The sequence below is a fragment of the Entelurus aequoreus genome, linkage group LG07, assembly GCF_033978785.1.
Source record: "Entelurus aequoreus isolate RoL-2023_Sb linkage group LG07, RoL_Eaeq_v1.1, whole genome shotgun sequence".
In the NCBI taxonomy this organism is placed as follows: domain Eukaryota; kingdom Metazoa; phylum Chordata; class Actinopteri; order Syngnathiformes; family Syngnathidae; genus Entelurus; species Entelurus aequoreus.
Genome location: NC_084737.1, coordinates 13,785,052 through 13,804,921, shown reverse-complemented (window position 1 = coordinate 13,804,921; position 19,870 = coordinate 13,785,052). Strand labels below are relative to the sequence as shown.

Below are 19,870 nucleotides of genomic sequence, written 5' to 3'. Positions count from 1 at the left end.
TCAAATAAAATGTATTTCATGTTCTATTTACTCAGGTCGATTTAATTCCTTGACAAACATATCAAAATACATGGGTTTTTTTTCAATTACGCAAACGCAATACTGTTTGAGTTTGAGTTTATTTCGAACATGCGTGCATACAACATGATGTATCACAATTTCCAGTTTCTCTATTCAACATGTTCGAAAAGGAGTAGGAAGAAGCAGAGTTTATTTAATCCTACCCCTTTTCCTTTACATGGCAGTTGCTAAAACTTTTCTTTACTTCCTGTTCTCGATTTATTCACAATATACTCCATAAGTAACAGCAATATACATAAATAAATACTAGTTCAATGAGATATAGCGGAACGTGTCTGAAAAGTCGTTGTTTCTAGTGGTGTCTATTTTGGAGGCGCACACTCGAAAGTTTAAAACCAATAGTCAAAGTCTTCAGAATAATTCGTTCTGTTTCCGGTTTGACGTCAAAATATTTCAGAATAATCAACAGTGACCATCGTATTTTCGATCATTATGCTACGTTGCGTAGTGTAACTAAATAGAAACCTGCCTTTAAATTTTTTTTTGTAATTTGACTAAGTAATCCGATAAAAAGAAACGTGAGGCACTAAAATCCTGCGCGTAATCACGGTAAATTATTCTGAAACTATTACACCGGAAGTGTAATATAGTCGATGATTTAGCCAACTAAATTGGTAGCTAAAGGGTAGCTAGCAGCGTCGCCATGGCGAGCAGGAAAAGTTCGCACTCTAAAAGAAGCGACGGGGACAAATATTCAGTATTGTTGCCCACTTACAACGAAAGGGAAAACATTTCTTTGATCGTGTGGCTTTTGGTGAAATATTTCGATGAAAGGTGAGTTTAGTACACCTCGCTTGGCTAACGCTGTTAGCTTAAGCCAGGCAGCGATGAGGTGTCACTTAATTTAGCTCAGAACATGTATGAGAATTGTATTTTTTATAGGTAAGTAGGCCTTTATTGTCATCGCACAAGTACAAAGAAACTTTGTTTTTTTTAGCTCAAACCCGTTCAAGATTAGACAAACAAACAGTGTACACTGTAAAGGGTTACAGAACAGGAACGCCGTAAAAGATGGGGAAAAAGGTAAACACTGGGGAAGGATGAGTAAAAAAATACAATCTAGACTGGGTTCTTAAGGGGGCCTAGTCTGGAGTGGGGAAAAAACCTCCATAGCAAAGCACATATACATATTACAACATACAAACCCCGTTTCCATATGAGTTGGGAAATTGTGTTAGATGTAAATATAAACGGAATACAATTATTTGCAAATCATTTTCAACCCATATTCAGTTGAATATGCTACAAAGACAACATATTTGATGTTCAAACTGATAAAAAAAATTTTTTTGCAAATAATCATTAACTTAAGAATTTGATGCCAGCAACACGTGACAAAGAAGTTGGGAAAGGTGGCAATAAATACTGATAAAGTTGAGGAATGCTCATCAAACACTTATTTGGAACATCCCACAGGTGAACATGCAAATTGGGAACAGGTGGGTGCCATGATTGGGTATAAAAGTAGATTCCATGAAATGCTCAGTCATTCACAAACAAGGATGGTGCAAGGGTCACCACTTTGTCAACAAATGCATGAGCAAATTGTTGAACAGTTTAAGAAAAACCTTTCTCAACCAGCTATTGCAAGGAATTTAGGGATTTCACCATCTACGGTCCGTAATATCATCAAAGGGTTCAGAGAATCTGGAGAAATCACTGCACGTAAGCAGCTAAGCCCGTGACCTTCGATCCCTCAGGCTGTACTGCATCAACAAGTGACATCAGTGTGTAAAGGATATCACCACGTGGGCTCAGGAACACTTCAGAAACCCACTGTCAGTAACTACAGTTGGTCGCTACATCTGTAAGTGCAAGTTAAAACTCTCCTATGCAAGGCAAAAACCGTTTATCAACAACACCCAGAAAACGCTGTTGGCTTTGCTGGGCCTGAGCTCATCTAAGATGGACTGATACAAAGTGGAAAAGTGTTCTGTGGTCTGACGAGTCCACATTTCAAATTGTTTTTGGAAACTGTGGACGTCGTGTCCTCCGGACCAAAGAGGAAAAGAACCATCCGGATTGTTATAGGCGCAAAGTTGAAAAGCCAGCATGTGTGATGGTATGGAGGTGTATTAGTGCCCAAGACATGGGTAACTTACACATCTGTGAAGGCACCATTAATGTTGAAAGGTACATACAGGTTTTGGAGCAACATATGTTGCCATCCAAGCAACGTTACAATGGACGCCCCTGCTTATTTCAGCAAGACAATGCCAAGCCACGTGTTACATCAACGTGGCTTCATAGTTAAAGAGTGCGGGTACTAGACTGGCCTGCCTGTAGTCCAGACCTGTCTCCCATTGAAAATGTGTGGCGCATTATGAAGCCTAAAATACCACAACGGAGACCCCCGGACTGTTGAACAACTTAAGCTGTACATCAAGCAAGAATGAGAGAGAATTCCACCTGAGAAGCTTAAAAAATGTGTCTCCTCAGTTCCCAAACTACTTTGGCACGTGTTGCAGTCATGAAATTCTAAGTTAATTATTATTTGCAAAAAAAAAAAAAGCTTATGAGTTTGAACATCAAATAGCTTGTCTTTGTAGTGCATTCAATTGAATATGGGTTGAAAAGGATTTGCAAATAATTGTATTCTGTTTATATTTACATCTAACACAATTTCCCAACTCATATGGAAACGGGGTTTGTACAAAACCATTCTGGGTATCACTCCATCTTATCCATCTTGTCTTTTAACAAAGAAACAAGGAAGTCACAATCTTCGTTCAAAAAATGTTCTGCAATTCGTCGTCCCCAAAGTAAGAACTGAACTGGGCAAGAAAGTATTTAGGTTTTCAGCACCCAAGGCTTGGAATAACCTACAATCGAATCTTCAACTTCAAACCCTTGTTACATTAAATTAGTTTAAAGCTTCTGTGAAAGGATTGCAGTCTACCTTGTCTGCAGTGTTAGGGACTAACGCGTTACAAAGTAAGTACTGTAACGCCGTTAGTTTCGGCGGTAACTAGTAATCTAACGCGTTATTTTTCATATTCAGTAACTCAAGTTACCGTTACTACATGATGCGTTACTGCGTTATTTTACGTTATTTTTTATGTAGTATCGGCTAGAAACAGAAGATCTGAGTGTGTTTTATTGGAGCGCTGCAGTGTCGTCCTTCTGAATCTCTTGTGTCACAAGGAAGAGGCGCGCTCTGTGTGTGTCTGGGTGTGGGGAGAGGGGGGGGGGGGGTGGCGTGTCTGATCATGGCGGAGCTGCAGTAGAGTTTCTTAACATGGAGATATTATCACTACTGTAACCGAGGGTTTATATATGTCGCCTATACTGTATAAAACTACAAAATAACAAACACGGAGGCTCCAGTTTTACACGAGGACCACTTTATTTCCTTTCTTTTCAAAACCTCCGCTCCACTACAACGTGTCACCACTTCCGCTCTTAGCGCCTTCAAAATAAGAGCTCAAGGCATATACTGTATAACAGCTTATAACAGGAATTTAACATCACAAAGAGGCAAGCCCATAAAAATAGCAAATGGCACGAAAACATTTTCCAAGCTCCTGGACACAGTGGACAGTGAGCACATAAACATGGAAAGTGAGCTACAGAAGACACTCCAAACTCTGCCTCTGCTCATCATTCAGCACTGAAGGTACACACTCTGTCAATTCTCTTATATACTCTTTCATTCTAGACTTCTAGAGTATTTGATTATCACATCACTCTAAATGTACAGACTATAAAGTTCACAAACATAAAGAGGGATCCTAGTGGGCCAGGCCAATCTTTCCTTATCTCTAAACTAAAACTGGGGAAATGCGTAGAGTGTTCTGGGCTTTAGACATGATTTTATTTCAGAATTCCTTGAGAGAGAAAAACGCCTAGTTAGGCTTTGTGTATGTAAAGTTAAAGTTAAAGTATTTCCTTGGTTTACAGCTATGTTTGTTACTTATGTATGTTATGTTGCAGCTATTTAAAATAGCTTTGTCAATTTGTTCTGGCCTGAAATAAATTGGCCCTTTGAAACATATCTTTGTCTTTGTGTGTTGTATGTAGACCACATGGCTTAGCAGAGTTCAGTGATGCAAATGCATGTCAAGTTGATCAACAGATTGTATTATTCTCCAGTGCAATAACAGTACTGAAATGAAGGCTAAAAGGGCATTAATGGTCGCTTTAAAAAAAAAGAAGAAGTAACTAAATAGTTACTTTTTACAGTAATGCATTACTTTTTGGTGTAAGTAACCGAGTTAGTAACTGAGTTACTTTTGAAATAAAGTAACTAACTAATTACTGGTTTTCAGTAACTAACCCAACACTGCTTGTCTGTATGCACATGTGTTATGTGAGCAAGTTTTAATGTTGTAAATTTTATGTTTTATGTGTTGTTTACTGTTTTTAATGTAACCTTGCTGCTGCGTTCTTGGCCAGGTCTCCCTTGGAAAAGAGATCTTTGATCTCAAAGGGATTTTACCTGGTTAAATAAAGTCTAAATAAATAAAAAAGATAGGGGGTGGGGTATGTGCGTGTGGCGTATATTTTTCGTGGATGCATGTGTGTGTGTGTAAGCCTGCCACGTGTCTCTGTTCCGCGGCCTTGATGTCGTGCAACCGCTAGTCAGTCCAAAGTCAACAACAACAGGTGTGTGTGTCCATGAGAGACAAGAGGGGAGTTTGTCATGTCTTCGCCGCACTGTCCTTCGGGAGAGTCTCGAAGCCAGGGAAACTATCCAAGTTAGAATGTTTTGTATGCATGTGGAAATAAAATTTGCTTTACTCTCTGAATTGTCTTTGACTGGTCCTCAAATTCATCCTGCGAGGCGAGTTATCCAAATCGCAAAGTGTCCACAGTTCTTCCCGCATCCTCCGATTATTTGTGGCAGTTTTGGGGTACTTTGAAGACTGCCAGCAACTTCCAATTTGTGGACCAACCAGAGCAACACTTACTCCAATCAGCAGATGTTCTGTTGTCATAATTCCTAATAGGTGATATCTCGACTGAAGGGTCGCCGGCCACGCGGCACTCCTTTTCCTCCCAAGAGTCTACAACTGCTCCGTCAAGACAAGCAGGTTCCCCCAAACTCAAGATCTTGTCAATTTCGTTAAGGCCAGTTAATTAGGTCCAATGTTTAAATGTGAAGAGCAGTGCAAAAAGAGGCAACAAGAAAGTCAAGACAAGACAAAGAAGCAAGCAGGAGAGATAAGGGAGAGGAAAGGGGAGCGTCCGCCCTCATTGAGTGCTAGTTAGAAAAGACATATAACATTTATCTTATTCTACGTATTTGGTATAATATCAAAATAACGTTTTAGCATGCCAATTTAACTAACTAATCGTTTTGTCTTGAATTACTAGTGGTTACAAATACGAGATTATCATCATCGATGACGGAAGCCCAGACGGGACATTGGAGGTGGCGAAACAACTGAAAACAATTTATGGAGAGGACAAAATTGTACGTTTCTCATTTTGTCTTAATTATTTAATGTGTTTGTTGTATTTAACATACACGTTCTTATTTCATGTTCAAGCTTCTACGACCAAGACCGTCGAAATTAGGCCTGGGTGAGTTCAAAAGTGTCAACATAATAAACACTTAACGTGTATCAGTGTGAAATATTAATGGACACTTTTTTTTTTTTCCTTTTTTTTTTTTTTTACATAATATTAAGGGACTGCTTACATCCATGGTATGAAGCACGCCACTGGAAACTTCGTCATCATCATGGATGCTGATCTCTCCCATCATGTGAGTATCTAGAAACGAGGAAAACATTTTCATTTGTCTTGCAATATAATCCAAAGAGTTTTCATTACATTGAAATGTTTTTCTTGTCAGCCCAAATTCATTCCAGAGTTTATCGAGTAAGTCCTTCATTTCTTTGTCACTTATTATTTAGGATGGACCTGTAGAAATATAAAATATATATCATTATGTCAGCAACTAAATGCAGCATGCTAGAAGTTAGCATCTTCTAGTATTGTATCCACTCTTATTTAGGGGTGTAACGGTACACAAAAATTTCGGTTCGGTACGTAGCTCGGTTTAGAAGTCACGGTTCGGTTCATTTTCGGTACAGTAAGAAAACAACAAAATATACATTTTTTGGTTATTTATTTACCAAATTTGTAAACAATTGCTTTATCCTTTTAACATTGGGAACATTATAATAATTCTGCCTACGTTAATCAACATTAAACTGCCTCAAGTTGTTGCTCAGATTAAATAAAATGACAAAACTTTTCTTCTACATATAAAAAGTGCAACATTAAACAGTTTCAAGTCAACTCATCATGCTTAATTTATTACAGCATTTGAGAAGCCTGTAGTTGATTTTTATTATGCAAATGTTATATTTTTATCAACATGTGATAGCAGGGACCCTGCAATTCAAAACTAGGCTTCTGCATTACTAATGATTAATGTAACTATAGCTGAAAAAAATAGTACAATAGCAATAGGAGAGACTATTCATCCCTGAACACCATGGAGTTCATGTAGGCTTTATGATGCAGTTACATTATTATATCAACTATCAGAGACAGAAACTCTCCATTAAACATAATGTCCTTTTTTGCTGCTTCAACACAGTTCAATCAACACAGAAAAAGGTAAAGTGAAATAACAGACAGACCGGGCTTTGCTGTCCGTAACACACACACACACCGCAAAATGAGCTAACGTTACGCTAAAAGCTAATTAGCCTTCACCTCAAGCCAGGACTGCGAGCGAGCTGAAGCTGCCGTTTGTTACTAGTAGTTGACTGGGGGGTGTTTATTATCATTTGGGGAGAGTCCGCTGCCTGATGCTCACCTGCTAAACACCTACCTGCTCATCATGACGCTGGAGCAATGACTACATGCGCTCTGAATACGCACTGCTGATTGGCTGTTACCGCTCTGAATACGCACTGCTGATTGGCTGTTACCGCTGAGTGTGTAACCAATCAGATGGTTGTGTGGGTGGGACAATGCTGCGTGCTGCAGAGTACAGACAGAGACAGGCAGAACGAAGCGGAGCAGCTTGTTAAGACTTTAGCTTAGGCGGCTACTTAATATGTTCGTGTGGAAACTCGTTCGGTACACCTCCGAACCGAACTGAAACCCCGTACCGAAACGGTTAAATACAAATACACGTACCGTTACACCCCTACTCTTGTTACACCTTTATTGTGTTACTCCTAATGTTTTTATGTCCAGGAAGCAGAAAGAAGGCGATTACGATTTAGTGTCTGGCACTCGTTACCGAGGCAACGGCGGTGTCTACGGTTGGGACCTGCGTAGGAAGCTCATCAGGTAGCATGAACAAACGGTATGACCAAAATATAGACGGTTCCTGAGCTGTCATTTTGATTTTTCTCCCAGCCGAGGTGCCAACTTCCTGACTCAAGTTATGCTGAGGCCGGGCGCTTCGGACCTCACGGGCAGCTTCAGGTCAGTTGTATTCGCCGCAATATGCAGGTTTACTTATTTACGTTAAACTCCAGCTTTACAGATGCCGCGTCATTTCATGGTGCACAGTAGTACATAAACCTATTGCGTAAGGGTGTAACGGTACATGTATTTGTATTGAGCCGTTTCGGTACGGGGGGTTCGGTTCGGTTCGGAGGTGTACCGAACGAGTTTCCACACAGACATATTAAGTAGCGCACCGCACGTTGTGTAAACAATGCACACTGAGGCGCAACACACGGCATGCTAGCAACGACCAGGCTACTACAACATGCAAAAGCCAGAGCTGGAAGACCCACCTGCCTCGTTAAGATCTCCCGTTTGGGAACATTTGGGCTTCGTGGTGCGATACAACAATGGATAACATCGCTTCAACGAAGAGAAAGACGAACAAACACAGCTCCCACCGCATTCAAGCAGCTTCTCCTCGGCGAGTCAGACAGGGCTAAAGCAATAACAAATGCCATTGGTGTTTTTTAGCAGCAGTTTTAAGACCATATTGCATTAAAAACTAGATTTTGATCCACTTCTATGGTGGAAGAACAATGAGCCCATATATCCTCTTACTGCCAAGTTAGCCAGGCACTACCTCGCCATACCTGCTACCTCCGTGCTCAGCCAAAGGGTATTTTCCACAGCTGGAGACATTGTAACTGCAAGCAGGTCTGCTCTTTCTGCAGACAATGTGGATAAACTGATTTTTCTGGCAAAAAACATGAAAATTGAGTGAAAGTCACCAAGGTTAAAGGCTGGGGGGGGGAAAGAAAAGTTAATCTGAGGCTGAGTTGACTTGAAACTGTTTAATGTTGCACTTTTTGTATGTAGAAGAAAAGTTTTGTCATTTTATTTCATCTGAGCAACAACTTGAAGCAGTTTAATGTTGCACTATATATGTGAAAATGTTGCACTTTATATGTAGAAAGGTTCTGTTAAGAAACCAATTCTGAGCCTTATCTTATTTAGTTTTTATTTTATATATGTTGATTGCATTAACCCTGGCAATGGACCCTGTGTGTATATGTATGTTATTGTTATGTTAAAAGGATAAAGCCTTTGTTTACAAATTTTGATAAATAAATAACCAGAAAATGTATATTTTGTTGTTTTCTTACTGTACCTTAAATGAACCGAACCGTGACCTCTAAACCGAGGTACGTACCGAACCAAAATTTTTGTGTACCGTTACACCCTTACTATTGCTTCAGTTACAGTTTTGTGTACTAGTAGTGGACCATGCTACTAATTTGTGTACCGATCCAATACGACGTAGTTACAGGGGCTGTATTGGCGAAACCAATATTTTACTACATATCATTACCGTATTTTCCGGACCATAGGGCGCACCGGATTATAAGACGCACTGCCGATGAATGACCTATTTTCGATCTTTTTTCATATATAAAGCGCACCGGATTATAGGGCGCATTAAAGGAGTCACATTATTATAATTTTTTTCTAAATGTAAAAGACTTCCTTGTGGTCTACATAACATGTAATGGTGGTTCTTTGGTCAAAAAGTTTCATAGATGATGTTTTACAGATCATCTTCAAGTCGCTTTCTGACAGTCGCTTCCGGATGCGCCGTTATGTGGTCGGTCTTATTTACGTGGCTCACCTTCGGCAGCGTCTTTTCCCCGTCATCTTTGTTGTAGCGGTGTAGCGTGCAAGGACGGGAGTGGAAGAAGTGTCAAAAGATGGAGCTAACTGTTTTAATGACATTCAGACTTTACTTAAATAAACAATGAGCAGCATCTTCTCATCCGGAAACAACAACAACAACCCCGCAAATGTGTCCCGTGAAAAACCTCTCTAATAACTAAAGTTCCTTAGGTGAATAATGTAAACTCACTATACCGGTATGTTTTAGCACTTTCATGGCAAGTTTACTGACAGATATAAGAAATAACTTTACACTACTTTGTATTAAAAATGGCAACAGCGGAGGATGAATGTCCCATAACAAGAAGATAAAGAAAAAGAAGAAGCTTATCGACTACAAAGGCGGATGGGTGCAATTTTTAAGGATTTATGCAGATCCCAAATACAGATCAGCAGGTACCACAAGGTAAGAAAAGTTTCTTTTGCATAATATTGCGAAACAAAATGCCAGATAATGTCTTACCTTATACACACACCATAATAACACTCGTATGTTGAAGCACAGTACAATCCATCAAGCGGTGCGGCTTCATAGCTTACCAAAGTCGTACTAAAACATTTTGATAGATTTTTTAATGCCGTGTGTAATGTTCTATATTTTCAATGGAACATATCAAATGTTGGTGTTGTTTACTTAAGTCATATTGCCATCATATTGCAGTCTACACGTATCTCTTATGTTTGACTGCCATCTACTGGTCACACTTACCATTATACCATGTACCAAATAAAATTGCTTCAAGGTCGGTAAGCACAGCCGAAATTATTCCGTACATTAGAAACACCGGGTTATAAGGCGCACTGTCGAGTTTTGAGCGGAAAAAAGTATTTTAAGTGCGCCTTTTATATCCGCAAAATATGGTATATGAGCAAAAGAAAGTAAACAACTAAAAAAACGAAAACTACCATCTATTATTGCTTTAAACATTTTGGTTTTTGCCCTTAGAGTCCTCCTGTGTCTGGGATTTATCCCCTGAATTTGTAACTATTACCAAAACCTACAAAAAACTGATTTTTGAAAATGAAAATATCAATCATGATTAGGGATGTCCGATATTATCGGCCGATAAATGCTTTAAAATGTAATATCGGAAATTATCTTTATCGGTTTCAAAATGATCGGTATCGGTTTCAAAAAGTAAAATCTATGACTTTTTAAAACGCCACTGTGTACACGGACGTAGGGAGAAGTACAGAGCGTCAATAAACCTTAAAGGCACTGCCTCTAAGGCTTATGACACACTCACAAGTGAATGCAAAGCATACTTGATCAACAGCCATACAGGTCACACTGAGGGTGGCCTTATTAACAACTTTAACACTGTTACAAATATGCGCCACACTGTGAACCCACACCAAACAAGAATGACAAACACATTTCGAGAGAACATCCGCACCGTAACACAACATAAACACAACAGAACAAATACCCAGATCCCCTTGCAGCACTAACTCTTCCGGGACGCTACAATGTACACCCCCCGCTACTCCCCCCCACCCCCACCTCAACCCCGCCCAGCTCAACCTCCTAATGCTCTCTCAGGGAGAGCATGTCCCAAATTCCAAGCTGCTGTTTTGAGGCATGTTAAAAAAAATAATGCCCTTTGTGACTTAATTAATAAATATGGCAGTGCCAGGTTGGCACTTTTTTCCATAACTTGAGTTGAAGTTGTTCTCTTATTTTGGAAAACCTTGTTACATTGTTTAATGCATCCAGCGGGGCATCACAACAAAATTAGGCATAACAATGTTAATTCCACAACTGTATGTATCGGTTGATATCGGTATCTGTAATTAAGAGTTGGACAATATCGGATATCGGCAAAAAAGCCATTATCGGACATCTGATCATGATACTACCCTTGGTATTGACTCAACCGATTTTACGATTGGAGTGTCACACTGTGGCAAACATAGCTGAGCTTTTAAAAGCAGCTATTACTGATTGGAAGTGCACCTTAAGTGCCTTGCGCACACTTTAACCCTCGCAACCCACAGCTGGGTTTCCCGCGTCACTCGTTTACTCGGGCAGGTTGGACTGGCTTCTTATTTTTTTCTTTATTTTTCAAATCGGTATCCAACAGCTACTGCAGTGTTAATGTCCAAGCAGAAGCAGCGACAGCTGCCATCACACCAGTTTATCATAGTCGTTAAGGCACAACAGAAGAGCACTTTAAAAAAAAATATGCCAGCTCGTTAGCCACAGCCGAGGGATCAGGAAAAAACAATCATTGATACACTTGACAGCTGCTGAAGACCTTGTGAAGCTGCTGCACCCTTTTAAAGACCGCGACCACAGTCTTGTGTGGGTGGAAAAGTCCTGCGGGTTCTGTCATGGTTCCACTGAAGAGCATGATTGAACGGAGGAAAGAGGTTCAACACTTTAAAAAAAAATCATGTTCAGCTCAGGCAGGCAAACTTGGAAAACATTTCAGGATGCACTCGCATTGCTTTGTCACTTTAAAATGAAGTCTGTTTGTCCACTCATATTTTTTATCAATGAACCGTATTTTTCGGACTATAAGTCGCAGTTTTTTTCATAGTTTGGCCGGGGGTGCGACTTATACTCAGGAGCGACTTATGTGTGAAATTATTAACACATTACCGTAAAATATCAAATAATATTATTTAGCTCATTCACGTAAGAGACTAGACGTATAAGATTTCATGGGATTTAGCGATTAGGAGTGACAGATTGTTTGGTAAACGTATAGCATGTTCTATATGTTATAGTTATTTGAATGACTCTTACCATAATATGTTACGTTAACATACCAGGCACGTTCTCAGTTGGTTATTTATGCCTCATATAACGTACACTTATTCAGCCTGTTGTTCACTATTCTTTATTTATTTAAAATTTCCTTTCAAATGTCTATTCTTGGTGTTGGCTTTTATCAAATAAATTTCCCCCAAAAAATGCGACTTATACTCCAGTGCGACTTATATATGTTTTTTTCCTTCTTTATTATGCATTTTCGGCCGGTGCGACTTATACTCCGGAGCGACTTATAGTCCGAAAAATACGGTAGTTTTCTTAATAGTAGGGCTGTCAAATGATTACCCTATTTTCCAGACTATGAAGCGCCCTGGTATATAAGCCAAGCCCACTAAATTTGTAAAAGAAAATTTAATTTTTCCATATAATAGCCGCACCAGACTATAAGCCGCAGATATATACGTTGTGAAATGAGTTATTTACTAAGAAAGATTTTGTAAATGTTGGTTTACATACCTTAATTGTTTCCAAACGGTGTCCGTAACACGGCAGTAAGACGGCTAATCAAACAGAACAGAAGTCACCATCATGGCCCCACTCGCTGCGGAAGCTCGCTCTCCAATCAGCTAAACAGACTCAATAACTCCACGGTGACGCTTTGGTGAATTTACGAAACTGAAAAAATACAAAAACAATGCCTTTGTAAGACATTCATACTTGCCAAGGTTAGCAAGTATGAATAGGGATGAAAAGACTGCTACAGACATCACACATGGGATGCTTTATTAAGTATGAATTGTTTTAAATATATTGTAAAATTTACAAACGTTGCTTGGAATGATAAATGAAGAATCCTTACGAGCAGAACAGCTGTGAACGGTTATACTTACGGTTCAAGGCACAAAACAGGAAGTACATTTTCAACCTGCGGCACCCTCAATAAGCGAACTTGTCCAAAAAATAGCGCAAACAATAACACCTTTTCGCTGTAATATGAAAACTATGTGTTGAATATAAAACAATATGGCCGTTAGCGAAGAAAAATCCATAAATCAGCCACACCGTATTATAAGCCGCAGCGTTCAAAGCATTGGAAAAAAGTAGCGGCTTTTAGTCCGTAAAATATGGTACACAATTGCCTCTGCTTTTACATATATTTTTTACATGCACCTTAAAAAAGACAGTAGATTTTACGGTAAAATAAAAACAACTGGCAGCTTAGTTACCAGAATTTAACCTTACATTTACAGGGGGTTTAGAGCATATTACAGTAAATAGAAAAACTGTAAATCTGGCCGCTTTTTACAGTAAAATTCTGCGGACTGAGCTGACAGTTTTTACAGTGTACCATTTGATCAACAGCTTGTTAATATCATAACTTCAGACAGATATTTAAGTTGTTTTTGTTTTTAGAATGTATGATGTCATAATATTAGTTGCATTCCTAGATAATATTAAAGTTTAAAAGTTATCCAACTGCATGCAGTACATGTCTTTTTTTCTGTCAAAATGGAAATAACGAATACATTGAGAAAATACTTTATTGACTCATTATTTCCAGGTTTTCGCGGGCCACATAAAATGGTGTGTTGGGCCAGATTTGGCCCCCGGGCCTTAAGTTTGACACCTGTGCCCAAACAATAACACCTTTTCAGTGTCTCTGTCGGTGTATTATGACAACTATGTGTTGAATACAAAACACTATGGCCGTTAGCGAAGAAAAATCCATAAATCAGCCACACCGTATTATAAGCCACAGTGTTCAAAGCATTGGAAAAGACTTATAGTCTGTAAAATATGGTACACAATTGCCTCTGCATTTACATATATTTTTTACCTGCACCTTAAAAAAAAATTTGATTTTACGGTAAAACAAAAAAACTGGCAGCTTAGTTACCAGAATTTAACCTTAAATTGATGGGGGGTTTTATAGCATATTAAAAACTGTAAATATGGCATGGTCAAACAGTGGTATACCACTGTTTTTTACAGGAAAATTCTGGCGACTGAGCTGACAATTTTAACAGTGTACAATTTGATCAATACCTTGTTTTGTATCGTAACTTCAGGCAGATATTTAAGTTTTGTTTTTTTTAGAATGTATGATGTCATTATATTTATTGCATTCCTAGATAATATTAAAGTGTAAAAGTTATGCAATTGTATGCAATACATGTCTTTTTTTCTGTCAAATTGGAAAGAGCAAATGCATTGAGAAAATATACGCATATTATTTCCAGTCTTTCGCGGGCCACATAAAATGCTGTGTCAGGCCAGATTTGGCCCCCGGGCCTTAAGTTTGACACCTGTGCCATATGATTTGGGATTTATTGTCATTTTTGGCATTATTGCAGTATTTGAGCATATCTTGTGTTGTTGTTTTGCACGTCTGTCAGACTGTACAAGAAGGACGTCCTGGAGAGTCTGGTTGAACGCTGCGTGTCCAAAGGTTACGTCTTTCAAATGGAGATGATTGTCCGAGCCAGACAGCTCAACTACACCATTGGAGAGGTGACGCACACACACACACACACACACACACACACTGTAAGCATCCAAAGCAGCCAATTTTGTTGATACTTCTGCATAATACGTTTATTTAATTGTGTGGCTTCATAGAAGACATTGGTTGCCATGTAAACAGCCTTAATACGTATCTAGAAGTAGTAATACTTACATTTCTATTTTCTATGTATGTAATTTTGAAAAAGTATTAACAAGAAATGCAGCTCATGACAAAGAAACCTATTTTTGGTTCAAGTTTAAAATATATAAAACATAGGATGAATCTAACTTTAAAAACAACAGTATTTTATGTCATATTTATAAAGGTAGGAACCACTTAACCTTGTGTTGGGTTTGAAATTTTAAAAAGGTTTTTTATTTGGTCTAAAATGGGAATTTAATGTTGGATAAACGTCATATTTTAGTGAAGAAATGCAGCTCATGAAAAAGAAACCTATTTTTGGTTCATGTTTAAAATATATAAAACACAGGATGAATCTAACTTTAAAAACAACAGTATTTTATGTCATATTTATAAAGGTTGGAACCACTTAACCTTGTGTTGGATTTGACATTTTAAAAAGTTTTTTTTTATTTGGTCTAAAATGGGAATTTAATGTTGGATAAACGTCACATTTTAGTGTAAAAGAATAATCATGTCATTATGTCAACTTCATATGTTTCTGCCATATTGTTAACAAACTGGAGGTAAAATTTAATATTTATTTTGATAAATCAAGTTGTAATTGAATAAAATGTCATATTTTTGTTATTTCCTGTTGCGCCCCACAGTATAAAGAAAACACACACCCACACTCGCAGCCACAGCTATAAATAGTATGATTTCTCTATATAATTCTTTTGTGTATAACATTGTATCCTCATTAAAATTAAAGAAAAGAAAAAGGAAAGTAGTATGGATAAACATACAACAAATAATATTTACTTGATCTTATCTTATATTATTATATATTTATTACTTTGTAAACATTGGTTTTTAGTCTGTAATAGAAAATATTTAAAGTCCATCAATTTGCCTGAAATTTTAAAAAAATATCCTTATTTAAACTCTGAGCATTTTTTGGACAAATTTGAACCATTTGATACTGGAAAATGTAATTATAATAACATTCAAATGGATCAGCAACCTTAGAACACAATATAGAAAACACTTTAACCTACAAAACAAAACAGTTTGTGCTGATTTTTGTTCTTTAATGAAAATGAAGAAGTCATAATTATTGGCTATTTTAGAGTGCACAGCTTTTTAAAGCATGATACTGCAGTACTGGCATCGCGCTCTCCAGTGACCCTCCACACTATTTGACAAGTACTGAATGAAATCCTGGATTTTAACCCTGATTACCGTTTTTTTCGGACTATCAGGCGCACTTAAAATCCTTTCATTTTCTCAAAAATCGACAGTGCGCCTTATAATGACGCCTAATGTACGCAATAATTCTGGTTGTGCTTACTGACCTCGAAGCAATTTTATTTGGTACATGGTGTAATGATAAGTGTGACCAGTAGATGGCTGTCACACATAAGAGATACGTGTAGACTGCAATATGACGCCAGTAAACAACACCAAAACTTTAAATGTTCCATTGAAAATAAAGAACATTACACGACGCCAGTAAACAACACCAAAACTTTAAATGTTCCATTGAAAATAAAGAACATTACACACGGCACTCAAAAATATGTCCAAATGTTTTAGTACAACTGAAGCCGCATCGCTTGATGGATCGTCGACCCATTACGGCTACCGTAGTCAGAGATACAAGTATTACTATGGTGTGCGTATAATAGGATAGGATAGGACTTTATTGTCATTGTACAAGTACAACGAAACTATGTTTTCAGCACAAACCCGTTCAAGATTAGACAAACAGTGTACAGGGTTACAGAACAGGAACGCTGATGGGTCACCAAAGGCGCCCCGTAAAAGATAAGAAAAAGGTCAAACGCTGGGGAAGAAGATGAGTAAAAAAATACAATCTAGACTGGGCTCCTAAGGGGGCCTAGTCTGGAGTGGTAAAAAAAACCTCCATGCAATGCACACATAAACATGTTACATTTAATCACGACAACTCGCAACAGAGGGGCGGGGAGTTGGGGCCCTGGAGGTCGACTGCTGCTATGAAGCGCTGCCAGCCGTCCATCACCCCGAGGGGAAACAATCGCTGGTGAAGGCGTTGGGTGGGGGAGGGTGTGTGTGTGTGTATGTGCCCATTGTCTTGGGTGTGATGATGTAATGTTCATAGACTGAGGCCGATCTGCATGCAAGCAAAAGTTCGACTCCAGGTGTCGTTGAGGAGGGAGGGAGGTCAAAAGCGTCCATCATTGAGGAGTCCTCTGGGGTGTTTTCAGAACAGCCTGCTCCTGTTGTTCACAGCGTCAAGGCCATTCGAGGGAGTCAAATCGTAGATTAGGATGTTTGTTTTCCGCGAGCAGGCACCACCATAAGGACCGCAACATGGCCCCCATTAGCAGACGTATTATCTGCCGTTTGTTTCACAATATTATGCAAAACCAACTCTTCTTACCTGCTGATGTGTATTTGAGATCTGCATAAGTCCTGAAAATTTGGGCGCGTCCGCCACTCTAGTCCGTGCCGATGCCGTAGTTGATAAGCTTCTTCTTTTTTACTATCTTCTTGTTATGGGGCATTCACCCTCTGCTGTTGCCATTTCTAATATAAAGTAGTGTAAAGTTCTAACTTGTATCTCCCTATGGAAGCACTAAAAACTACCATTGTAGTGGGTTTACATAATTCACCCATGGAACTTTAGTTATTAGAGAGTTTCTAGACCCGCTCATCGGCGGTGCGCCCTATGGTCCAGAAAATACGGTAGCCTAATATCATCCCCTAAAAATGAATTATTCTCTATGAAAAATTTATTTTGCCTTTTTTTTTTAAAATTACATTCTTCTTTTTAGGTTCCCATCTCCTTCGTAGATCGCGTCTACGGCGAGTCCAAGCTAGGAGGGAACGAGATTGTGTCGTTCGTGAAAGGACTGCTCACGCTCTTCGCCACCACATAATCCCTCATGTGGTATACCGTATGTAGTATCATGCATACTGCTGACTCTGCAATACCGTGTTGCTATCATGTTGGCACTAAATAGATTATATGTTCATCGTTGTAGGTACATCATCATGGTTTGTACTATACTGTACGTTTTTTAGAGCGCTTGTCGTTAGGGTCAAGCTGAGCTGGAGCCTATCCCAGCAGACACTGGACTGGTCACAAGCCAGTCACAGCACACATACTGTATTTACAAACCAGCATTCACACCCATGGATAGTTTATGCTACTCAGTTAACGTAAACCAATTTTTGGGCAGGTAGAAGAAAATCCACAGAGGCAAAAGGAGAACATGCAAAGTCCGCGCAGATTCAAAGCCAGATCTCTTGTGATTCCTGATGTATGTAATATTAACGGTTGACTTTTCTTTAGCAAAGCAATCATGTATATTTTTTAAATAAAATCAATCTTCCAAAACGTCAGTTTACCATGTTGTTGTTATTCTTGTAGATTAAAATCATTATTTATTATTTTAAAATTATAACATGTTAATTGTGGTTATTGTCATTATAATATGAACTACGTTTCACCAAAGGTGAATTGCTTGTAAAAGCACTCGATCACTATGGCAGGGCATCTGTCGCTTCATCCTGGACAATATTCATGACAAATTAAGAGGTGCTATTTGGATTTACACTTTATGAAAAAAAATTTGAAAAGGAATTTTACCTTTGCAACCTCATTATACTATTGGCTAAGTTTTATATTCATAAGTGTAAGTTTCTCAATACCCGACCTGTTTTTTGTGCCTTTAAAAAGATTTAGAACTCTACATTAAAACACTCTCTACCTCTAACAACTAGGGATGTGCGATAATGGCTTTTTGCCGATATCCGATATTGTCCAACTCTTAATTACCAATACCGATATCAACCGATACCGATATATACAGTCGTGGAATTAACACATTATTATGCCTAATTTGGACAACCAGGTATGGTGAAGATAAGGCCCTTTTAAAAAAAATTAAATAAGATAAATAAATGTTTAAAAAATTCTTTAATTAAAAAAGAAAGTAAAACAATATAAAAACAGTTACATAGAAACTATTAATTAATGAAAATGAGTAAAATTAACTGTTAAAGGTTAGTACTATTAGTGGACCAGCAGCACGCACAATCATGTGTGCTTACGGACTGTATCCCTTGCAGACTGTATTGATATATATTGATATATAATGTAGGAACCAGAATATTAATAACAGAAAGAAACAACCCTTTTGTGTGAATGAGTGTAAATGGGGGAGGGAGGTTTTTTGGGTTGGTGTGCTAATTGTAAGTGTATCTTGTGTTTTTTATGTTGATTTAATAAAAACAAAACAAAAAAAACACAAAAAACAACAATACCGATAATAAAAAAAACGATACAGATAATTTCCGATATTACATTTTAAAACATTTATCGGCCAATAATATCGGCAGACCGATATTATCGGACATCTCTACTGACAACCAAAAAGCTGTGAAAACGATGATGCTGTGTTCCAAATTTAAGTTATTTACTGAGATTGAGTGAGCCTATGGCTTTGCACTTTGTTTATTATATATATATATTTATATATATATTTATATATTTTGCATGGTATTTTAGTTACTTTGAATTTACAACCCCCTGGCGCTGTTTTGTACTGTTTGGTACTTTTTTTGTTTCGTATTTTTTGGAGTATAAGTCACTCCGGAGTATAAGTCGCTCCGGAGTATAAGTCGCACCGGCCGAAAATGCATAACAAAGAAGGAAAAAAACATATATAAGCCGCACTGGAGTATAAGTCGCATTTTTTGGGGAAATTTATTTGATAAAACCCAACACCAAGAACAGACATTTGAAAGGCAATTTAATATAAATAAAGAATAGTGAACAACAGGCTGAATAAGTGTACGTTTTATGAGGCATAAATAACCAACTGAGAACGTGCCTGGTATGTTAACATAACATATTATGGTAAGAGTCATTCAAATAGCTATAACATATAGAACATGCTATACGTTTACCAAACAATCTGTCACTCCTGATCGCTAAATCCGATGAAATCTTATACGTCTAGTCCAGTGGTTCTTAACCTGGGTTCGATCGAACCCTAGGGGTTCGGTGAGTCGGCCTCAGGGGTTCGGCGGAGGTCAAAACACACCCGACTCATCGTGTAAATACAAACTTCTCCCTATCGGCGTATTACGGATACGACAACAGCAGAAGTCACACTGGTTTGCAGGTGTGTAATTTGTTGTGAGTTTATGCACTGTGTTGGTTTTGTTCTTTGAACAAGGTGATGTTCATACACGGTTAATTTTGTGCACCAGTAAAAAAACATGGTAACACTTTAGTATGGGGAAAATATTCACCATTAATTAGTTGCTTATTAACATGCTAATTAGTAACATATTGGCTCTTAACTAGTCATTAT

General features: G+C 38.2%; 1 protein-coding gene across 1 annotated transcript; it reads left to right on the top strand.

Moving 5' to 3' along the window:
- Nucleotides 1-665: 665 nt before the first annotated feature.
- Nucleotides 666-17,901, top strand: dpm1 (dolichyl-phosphate mannosyltransferase subunit 1, catalytic). The gene is made up of 9 exons (XM_062052619.1): nucleotides 666-855; nucleotides 5,398-5,497; nucleotides 5,574-5,607; nucleotides 5,715-5,791; nucleotides 5,882-5,907; nucleotides 7,243-7,338; nucleotides 7,408-7,476; nucleotides 14,269-14,383; nucleotides 17,321-17,901. Exons 1-9 carry the CDS (start codon nucleotides 725-727, stop codon nucleotides 17,423-17,425), a joined length of 753 nt encoding a protein of 250 aa, XP_061908603.1. The 5' UTR covers nucleotides 666-724; the 3' UTR covers nucleotides 17,426-17,901.
- The last annotated feature ends 1,969 nt before the right edge of the window (nucleotides 17,902-19,870 follow it).

Excerpts from the sequence above, each read along its gene's own strand:
- dpm1 (XM_062052619.1), top strand. The coding sequence starts at position 725 with ATGGCGAGCAGGAAAAGTTCGCACTCTAAAAGAAGCGACGGGGACAAA. Across the intron at positions 5,498-5,573 it reads TTTATGGAGAGGACAAAATT|CTTCTACGACCAAGACCGTC; the intron begins GTACGTTTCTCA and ends TTCATGTTCAAG. Across the intron at positions 14,384-17,320 it reads TCAACTACACCATTGGAGAG|GTTCCCATCTCCTTCGTAGA; the intron begins GTGACGCACACA and ends TCTTCTTTTTAG.